This window comes from Gavialis gangeticus, unplaced genomic scaffold, assembly GCF_001723915.1.
Source record: "Gavialis gangeticus isolate Ggan-Ray unplaced genomic scaffold, GavGan_comp1, whole genome shotgun sequence".
In the NCBI taxonomy this organism is placed as follows: Eukaryota; Metazoa; Chordata; order Crocodylia; family Gavialidae; genus Gavialis; species Gavialis gangeticus.
Window position 1 is genome coordinate 135378052 of NW_017729025.1, and position 9806 is coordinate 135387857.

General features: G+C 39.5%; 1 protein-coding gene across 3 annotated transcripts in view; it reads left to right on the top strand.

Annotated features, from left to right (window-relative positions):
• DENND5A (DENN domain containing 5A) overlaps positions 1 to 7961 on the top strand; it is a 139947-nt gene extending 131986 nt beyond the window's left edge. For all 3 annotated transcript variants that reach the window (XM_019519596.1, XM_019519594.1, XM_019519595.1), the window contains 3 exons: positions 3675 to 3798; positions 4825 to 4993; positions 6140 to 7961. In XM_019519596.1, the coding sequence (XP_019375141.1) occupies positions 3675 to 3798; positions 4825 to 4993; positions 6140 to 6323 (477 nt within the window). In that variant the 3' untranslated portion in view covers positions 6324 to 7961. The remainder of the gene's footprint in view (positions 1 to 3674; positions 3799 to 4824; positions 4994 to 6139) is intronic.
• Positions 7962 to 9806: the final 1845 nt, after the last annotated feature.

Here is a 9806-nt window from a genome sequence, read left to right on the forward strand (position 1 = left end):
AAAATAAATAAATAAATAAATAAACAAATTTAAAAAATGCCCCTTTAAGCCTAATTTCATCCTTCTCCCCAGTGATTATAGGGACAAACTAATAAAATCAACACAATTCAGCTTTCTCACTGTTGTGCAGTGCAGCGTGGTAGATCAAAGGAAAAAAGGCCAGGTTATAGATGTGCTATTTCCTCTAGGCATGCATGCACAGACCTGCAATGCAAATTCTCTCTCCTTAGGGGAAGGACAGCAGTCTAAATTGAAGAAAAACTCAAGTAGTAACATTTTGTATTAATAATCACAAGAGTATAGACTGCCAGTAAAGGTATCAGAAATATTGTAACACTGCATGATAGCAATCTGCCTTAGACATGCTATATGTATGCCTTCTTGCACTGAGAGTGTGAGAAAAAGAGAATGAAGGGGGGTGTATATGTGCACACACATGCATATATATGTTTATATATACTCACGTGTGTATGTATGGTATGTATAAGCACTTGGTGAGGGAGAAAATACCTTTTTTCAAATAGGTAAATAGAGTAAATGCAGAAGCTGTAATAGCAGCATTCAGTATGCTCTTCAGGTCTTGAAGTCTCATCTAGGTTAAGTCCCAGTTGGTGCCCGGCTCTGTCAGCTGCACGAGAAAGACGCTACCTCTGTCTTTGATCCCCAGGTTACTGGGTATTAACTAGGCGAGTGAGTACCTCATGGAGCCATGCCAGACTTGGCAACTCAGGGAAAAGTCTCAGAATGAATAAAGTCCCTGATTTATTTACTTCAGCACAGCTTTGCTACCTACTTCAAGTTATTTTAACCTCAGGCAATACTGGAAAACCAGAGCAGGGTTCTGTTTGAACCCTCCAAATGGTTCCCAATAGAAGTTTTTTTCCCTAAGGCATTCCCATTTTGCTTGACAGTGTTTATGTTTCCCAAATGGTGGCAGCCTTTTCTTTTTTTCCAAGCTTGATGATTATCACTTGATTTTGAGTAGCTTCTGGGATCTTGGTCCTGAATCCTGGAAGCAATAGTATTCCTAAAGAAGAAAATTCACTCATTTTTTTCCTAAGCATCATTTTAGGTCTGATCTGGGGAAGTGGAGGCAAAACATATAATATCATACATATAATTTAATTCCTTTTAAGGGATCTTCCTAGTTCAGCTCAGTGAATGTGTACCAGAAACAACATCTACCGTGATGGTTCAGTTCAGGTCTGGAACCCTGTTCCTTGTTTGAATAACAGATGTATTTTTTGTTATTGTCTGAGAGAGTTTCCAGAGTAAATGGGGGAAAAACTCAATTGGCTCTGCCTTGGAGAGCAAGTTTCCTGTTCTGGACAAGGATTTTTATCTGTATGGGTATTACCCAAGCCATGATGGGGAATAAACATTAACAACTGCACAGCAGAAGACAGACTAGCAGAGTAGTTCCTAGACCCAGCAAACCTGTTGCTCACTGTAACTCAAATTGTGGCTTGAGAACCTACCTTTTTGCATCTGACAATGGTGAATAAAGTGCTCTGTACCTTCCATGTCAAAGCCCATGTGTCATGGTAAAAAGCTTGGCCCAGTTCCTGCTGTATAAATTGACATCTGACTCCCTAGGTATCTCTCCACTCTTTGTCCCCCTTCTCTCTTTTCCTCCCCTCCCTCCCCGCCAGCCTGTCTCTCACCCAGTGACTCCTCAGTCTACATTTTCACTGACTGCCTGTCTTGCATGCATACCAGCCCAGCCTCTGGCTTCTTTACTTTTCATTCCATCCAGGAAGAGCACACACCAACTGCTGAAACTTTCTTAGCCTGACAAAGGGTTTTTGAACCTGAAAGCTTGCTTAATAATTGTTGTCCAACTGTTTAAGTTGGTCTAATAAAAGATATCAGATTCACCCAAAGAACCTTGTCTGTATAAATCTTCCTGCTTTATTCACTGTTTCTCAGCACAAAAAGTAGTAGTGATGTTGCTTTTTTGCTGAAGATGTTACAGCTCTCTTGCTGAAGGGGTTGGTGCAATTGGCATGGGATCTTCAGGTATTTCTCTTGCACAATGAGGGCAGGACTGGACAGATTTAAAATGAGTAGTTGGGTGAAGTGATTTATTGGCCTTGAGCTTTTAAAAGGGAAGTTGGCAGGTAGAACTTGGTTGGTGTAAAATCCAGTTTAGCTACCATGCAAAACTAGTGACAGTCTTGTGTTTCCTGCTGTCACCCTGAATATGGATGTATGAGTGTCCAAGCAAAGAAGTAGACTCTATTGTATGCTTTTCAGGATGTTAAATGAAAAGGGGTTTTATTTACATCTTACCCATCTGCCTTGTGCTAGAGCTGTATATTTATGGAATAATTCTGCTCCCCTTTGAAGGCATGCTGCTTTGAAATCCCATGGTAATATATGAGTAGGCCTTAGCACAGAGAAGAACAGAAAAAGTATTCCTTATTATAAAATGTATTTCCTTCAAGTAGTACAGTGAACCTTGAAGAGAATAGATTATGGAGTTGGAAATTAACACCCAGGGATGCAATAGGTCATTGGTAGGTAGAATTCCTTATTGTCTGCAATGGAAGAAATTGCTGTTTTTTTTCAAATGCCATTTAACACAGTCTGTAATAAGATGGATTTCAATAGTCCTGGTTGATCTTCAGGCAGGCTTGAAGTACCCCTGGTAATTTCTCAAAGAAAGGAAACTTACAAGTAAACGTGGGTAAACCTTCCTGTATTGGGATAGTTAATTCCTTTCTCTCAAGGTCAGACATTGAGAGAAATAGTGCATGCCCATCTGGTCCTGGATATCAAACAGCCCCTTAAACTTGCCCAGCTCACCATCAGAAATGAATTCTCCACTGCCCAACAAACATCAAGTGGGACATAACCTTGCCTTATTAAGAAATGCTTAATGCTCTCCACTGCTGCTACTATCAATACCCCCACATAAAATACTCCATCAGAATCCATGGTTCCTACACACACCTTTCCGAAAATGTGATATACCTGATCCAGTGCACCAGGTGATCTCATGGGAACTGTGTGGGTGAAACTAAACAACTGTGTATCAGAATGAACTCTGACAAAAAAACATAAAGGACAGAGACACATGCACACGCTTAGGAGCACATTTTTCACAGAACAGCCACTCCCTCTGACCTTTCTATCCTTATGCTCAAGAGAAATCTACTTAACACCTTTAAAAGGCAAATTTAAGAACAAAAATTCATAATCTGTCTGGACACTAAGAAGCAATGACTAAACATTGATATTTATTGTTATGTCATATTTTATTTTACATAATTCCTGAATTCTTTCCATGCAGGAAAGAGCCTCCTCCCTTTTTGATAGGTCTTGATCTTCCAGTAATTGGCTTCTTTTCTTCAGCTAATTGTGTGTCTGCTACCCTTGGGAATTTCTCTCACTCGGTCCCCACTGCTGTTTTTCAGGATGCTGTCTCTGGCTTCTTGTGATCAGACCTGAGGAAGAATGTCATGCATTCAAAAGCTTGTCTAACTTTATCCCAACTATATAGCTGGTCCAATAAAAGATAGCACCCTAAGAAATCCTTGCCTCTAGTCTAACTTAAGGCACCCATTTTTTTTTAAATGCTGCTTATAGTAATTTACATACACAGAGCATTACAGTTTTCTATATCCAAACTGATGAGCTGAACGTACTCTGTTCCGGTGCATCTTTGGCAGAGAGGCAGTCTGACTCTGTTGCTGTGTGGCGAAGGTGGACTCGTTTCAGCTCTTGAGCAGGTGTTTCAACATGGCTTTAAATCACCCAGGCTCTTCAAGAATGTCTTCATTTGGGACTTCTTAGGTAAGTATGAGGACAGTAAAGCATATGCATCTGGATTCTAAATTCTAGCACCACTCTGTGGGTCAGATCCTCAGTCCCCTGGAGCTGTGCCAATTTATACTAATTAAGGAGATGACTTGGTGAGTTCCTTCTTCCATAGCTGGCAGGACAAAATACCTCTGTATTGTGCTTCTATTAACTGTGGCATATTTTATGTCAGATGAATTGCACTGTGTAAGAGGCATGATAGTAGAATGAGTATTAAGGAGTTTTCTAATATTGTTGGAAGCTGGATTATGGTAGCCTTATGTTACTTTCAGTAGAGTAGTGTGAAATCAGTAATACATGAAGCTCTGCTACCATCTGAGCCTTAATAAAAAACACAAGAAGCTATGAATCTGTAGTCTTTGAACATCTCACTAAAAGATTGCTTTGTATATGATATTTACACAGCAGTCCACTTTATATGCTCCAAACAGATTATATATTCAGTTTATTTACTCACCTTTAAAAAGGGAATCAGTTTAATAGCACGTCTGTGTTTTAGCTAGGTATTGCTAGGGCTTGCCATATTTTTGAGCATCTCACTTTCCAATGGATTTTTATCATAGAATCTATGAGGCAGTGAGGTGGTGTCCCCTTTTTACAGATGGGCAATTGAGGCACAGACCAGAATAAGGAACTTGGCCAAAACCACATGGGAAGCTGACAGCTGATCTGGGAATTGAGCTCAAGTTTCCTGAGTTCTGGTCCAGTGCTCAGTCCACCAGACAATCCGTCCCATTCTGTATGTAGAGACTATCAGCTGAAAGTCTTAAATTGCTTTACGGATGTTTGCTACAGCTTCAGAATGCACCTGTGAGGTAGGCACTGTACTAAGACATATTTAGGTAAGCCTGCAGTCTTACCAGAATAGAATCCAGAAGGCCTGTCATCCAGTCCTCTGTTCCAACTACTGGATACTGCTGTTGCATGGCTGATATTTAGTGATTTAACATTTCCATTGATCAGATGCCACTATTTCCTACTTTTTCTCTTTCTCTTAAGAAAAAGCACAAAACTATTATGAGACCCTTGATCAGAATGATATGGTCCCAGAGGAGAACTGGCAGACAAGGGCCAGGAACTTCTGTCGGTTCATCACCGCAATCAACAACACTCCTAGAAACATTGGGAAGGATGGCAAGTTTCAGATGTTGGTGTGCCTTGGAGCCAGGTATAAAGGAGCATTTTAATTTTTAATCATATGTTCAGGACTCGCCTATTCACATGGATAGATCCAGAGAGGGTGCAGTGGTGTGGACACTCCACCCCCATTTCAGTCAGTGATGCCATGGGAGTAGTAGCTAAGGACTTTCTTTAAGTCCCTGAATTGGGGAAAGGGCAACAGCAGGTAGAGGAGGGGAGGGCACATGCTGTGCATAAAGAGGAAGGGAGGAGGAAGGGAAGAATATCAGTGATTGAGGGACTGAAGAGACCCTGCCTGCTGCTCCTGTGGCATGGTCTGCCTGGCCAGGGGAAGAGGAAAGGGGAGGCTGGGAGCAAAGAGTGCAGTCACCCCCTGCCCTCAGCACCAGTTGCTGCTCCTGCACCCGCTTTACAAAATCCTAGATCTGTCCCTGTTGAGATGTCCACAAACCTGTTTGTGCTCTGAAGCTCAGCTGATGCTTGCAAACTTCTCAGACACCTGTTTCTCAGATAAAAGGTAGCATTAAATAAAATGCATCTCAAGTATTCTAAAGTCTTGGGGTAACTGTCTATGGAAAACATGATGCTCAGGAAAATTGCACAGTGCAAAATAATGACAAACAATGAGCAGTTAAGTAAGGAGAGAAGGATGAGAGCTCAGGTGGCTGTGCTAGAGCCTAAGTGAAGTCTTAGAGGATAGCTGGCCAGTTCAGTCCAGAAGATAAGGGAGAAGAATCAAGAATGAACAGTTGGTTAGGAGTCCCTTATTTTCTGCCCCAGCTCAAGATAGAGCAGCCAACTCTTTCCTTTCCCCTACCTAGCAGAATAGTAGTTATGGGGCGAGAGGTATAAGAAACCAGCTTTATGGTACCTGGGGATTCCTCATTAGAGGACTGGCAGGGATAGCTTCTGCTCCCCTTGTAGTGCCTGGGAAGTGCAAAATGGGCGGGAGGATCAGCTCACATGCATTGATTTGTAGTGTTTTAATCTCCTTGAAATGTTTGGCCTCCAGGCTGGGAAGGTGATGGTGGTGCTCTCTAACTACACTGTTGTTATATTCATCTGGAGAAGCTGGTCTGTTTCTTTAAAAAGTGAAAAAATGTCCCATTTTTAGTGAAATATGATTGAGTTGGTTTTATTTTTCTTTTTAAATCCTGATGCTTGGCCTGGCCAGAGACCACCTCTTGCACCACTGGATCGCCTTGCTTGCAGACTGTCCAATCACAGCACAGATGTATGAGGACACAGCATTGATTAAGGATCACACCCTTGTAAATTCCTTGATTCGAGTGCTGCAGACCTTGCAAGAGTTCAATATCACGCTGGAGGCATCCCTCGTCAAAGGAATTGACATCTAATCTCTGTCAGTAGCCATACTATAAAAAGCAACAAGGAGGAAGTCAAATTAGTATGCTAACATGTCGCATCATGATCTTGATCATGGCCATGCAACACAACTTTTACTTTTCTTGAAGGAAATTCCAAAACTAGTGCAGGAAAATGGATAGAAGTTGTAAACACAATGTAAAAAAGAGGATTTTGGTATAAATCTATTTTAGAGTTTATTTGCTGATTTGCTTTTTACACACTTTCATGTGAAAGAGAAAGAGATGAGTATTGTGCAGCTTATTTTAAAGCTGCAGTATTTCCTTGCCATAGATAACGTGCAGTGAGCCTTTCAGCATCCTCTGAACTTGCCTTCAGATGTGCTGCATGTCATGAACCCTAATGTATACACTCCATTTCTGCTAAGAAGGTCATTCTATAGTTTTTAAACTAATATTTTATATATTAACGTTATTACCAATATTTTGTTTTTAATGCATTGGGTCACTGTTGTGCTGCAAGGGGAAGCTACAGATTTTGGTGTGTGCTTTTTAAAAGTCTCAAAGCACTGATTTGTCAGCAAATTACTTTTCTTTGTTTTTGTTGTCAGTATTATTTTTAGTGGATTTAAGGAGTTTGAATCCTGAAATGTGCAGAGATCAAAGTAATATTTTTCATATTGGTACGTAATTGCACAGAGGAAAATGTAAGCGTGTTTTTAACTGACTTTTTTTATTTATTTAACCTATTATTGTGTTTTGTAAGTTTGTCCTTTAAATAATGTTATACAATATAACTTGCTATATTATGTTTGCAATTTAGAGCTTACAGTGTAGCCCACTTAAATAAAAGGCCTGGAATAAGAGGGTGTCTGCTGCCAAAAATGTTTGTGTGCACCATCCTTTCAAAATTCACACCTTTGAATGGAACCCTCTTAAAATGATAACAGCTAAAGGGGCTGTAAGCCTCCAACATCAACAGCTTTAATACATATATGAATGCAAAGAGGACAATGGCTGAATGAAGAGGTCTATGCCACCATGAAGTAATGATGCTATCCTTGATCTAATTCCATATCACCATTTCCTAACTTCATGTTAATTTTCCTTAACAAGATGAGTGTGGTGAGGATTTTTCCTTTGAATCAATAGTGCTCTTATGTACTACGTTTTCAAGCTCTTGGCTTGTCTGATGTTTTGTGCATCTTAACTGAAAAGGCTTTAACCCACTCTCAAATTATCATTGTCAAGATACTTGGCTTTTATTGTATTACAAAGCATGGGATTTGGCAAGTGCCTTGAGGCAGCCCTATTCATTTGACTCCTCTGATTTAAAATCTCTTATGAAGTGCATCCCTGTTTTAGGAAACAAACTTGGGCAGCATCACAAATTACTATATAGAACCTCAAAGGCTGTGTACTTAAGAGGTCTCCGCTGTACAACTTCTCAGCAACGTGTCTCTTATAATAAGGAATAGAGTTAAAGTTGTTCTTGGTTGTCAATCTGTACAATACTGTAGCACCTTTTCTTTATTTTCTGCATTTTAATGACATCTTGTGATTAGTTTTATTTCCATAATTGAAAGGTATAGCACATGCATTAAATTTTTGACTATTTTTACTTTTGTCCTATTTATTTCTTTATTAAAAATATATGATGTTTCTTTTTCACTTTTACACTTTAGTTTTGTCTAAATGAGGTCTTGCTTTGAATGCATATTAGCTTTGTGGGGAAAATGAAAGGATGGTGTCCAAACTACAGGCGCACAGTCTCTTCACGCTGGATAGATTAACACCTTTCCACTCTTTGGAATTTGTATCCACATTCACAGAGTAATTCTTTCCTCTTAATCACGGAAAGAAAAAAATATGTAGTCAATCTTTGCTCTGTAATTTTATCCAACCTGAAAATATAACAGCAACAGAAGTCTTTTACCCTCAGCCCTAAACCCCACTTCTATTAAATCCATTTATTCCTGTGCAGTCTCCAGCAGATTTCATTAAGCCTATATATTTTGCAATCGATGTCTCTACATTAGGAAAAGAGACTTTTAATTGACAATGAACCAACCTCAATCTTTCTCGTACTGTGCATATAAGGCAGTGGTGTTTATCTTGATGTAACTTGCAGAGATCAACCATAGGCAGAAATAATGGTGGGTGGAAGGATGGGAAAAACCTTTTAGCCAACCCCAAAATAACAGGAGCTTCTTATCTTTCTGTAGACATAACTAATGTGGTCAATGAGTGATGGTGGGTGTCTTGTTTTTTTTATTCATTGTTTGTGGCAAAAGGTTGCAAGGATATAACCCAGGGTGGAGGTGGTACTCTGACTTCTGAGTGCCACATGTGTTGGATATCATGTCGGACAATTGTTCTTTGGGTGGTGGTCAAACCCAGTGTGTCAAAGTGCCCAGACCCAGAGGTGGAGATGCTGAGCATAGTCTAAACCATATTACCTCAAGTCACTCTTTCACCTGCAGTTCTGTCTCATGGTAGACTGGAAATACTCCAAACTGCAGCTTGTAGTAGCCACCAACCTCATGATGATGTTTCATACAGATCCTGGTGTATATAATCTGCTTACTTGGCCTATATTGGATGCGGTAGGATCAGGGCCCAATGTTCTGTAGTAAACAACTTGAGCTGGCAGAATGAGCTGCAGACATGTCTGCGGTTCCATGCAGCATCTTATCATGAGTCACTTCTGTTAATGTATGAAGGAAAAAATCAGGGTCACTGCATCAGGAAATTCCAGGTGACAGTACAGGGTGTACCCACTGCACTGATAGCCAAAGTTTTGTAAAATAAGGGGGGCATTGTTTTTTGGGGGGTTGTTTTTTGTTTTTGTTTTTTTAAGTAAAACACTTTAAAACACTTTCTTTACTGGTAAGAAGTGAGCAGCAAGGTAATTTAGATGGTGTGACCCTTGTTCTGTTACTGTTTCAGAACGAGAAAGAAAAGGCTTAGAACTCATACTAACATAAGGGTATCAATTTTGATGTAGCTACTGTGAAAAAAAATATTACTTGTCAACTTCAGCACTATTTTGATAATACTATTGATACAATTATTGTAGGGGGTGAAAATTTTATGGGTAAAGCTAAGTGGCTTATAAACTAGCTGGTAACATATTAAAATAAATTTTAAAATGCTCTTTTCATGTTCACGTCTTTGAGCTGTGAGACAAAAAAATGAGGCAGAAATGCTACCTGCTAATTTTCCTTTATTTAGTAACTGTAGCATAGTATAGACTATGGCACATGTACAAACTCCCAGCAAATAGTCAGGACTGTTTTTGTTGTTTCAGACTTTACTACCTTTAAAGGTAATAGTTGTTTTAAATATTTGATTTTAAAACTATCTACAGTGAACTTAAACTTTTTATCACATTCTGTAATTGAAAGCATATTGTTCATGAACTGAAAACCATTCCAGTACTTTTTCCATTGTGAAGAGTATTTTTTTTAATTTAAGAATTGTATAACAGGGACCGAATATTTTAAGAGTTCCATA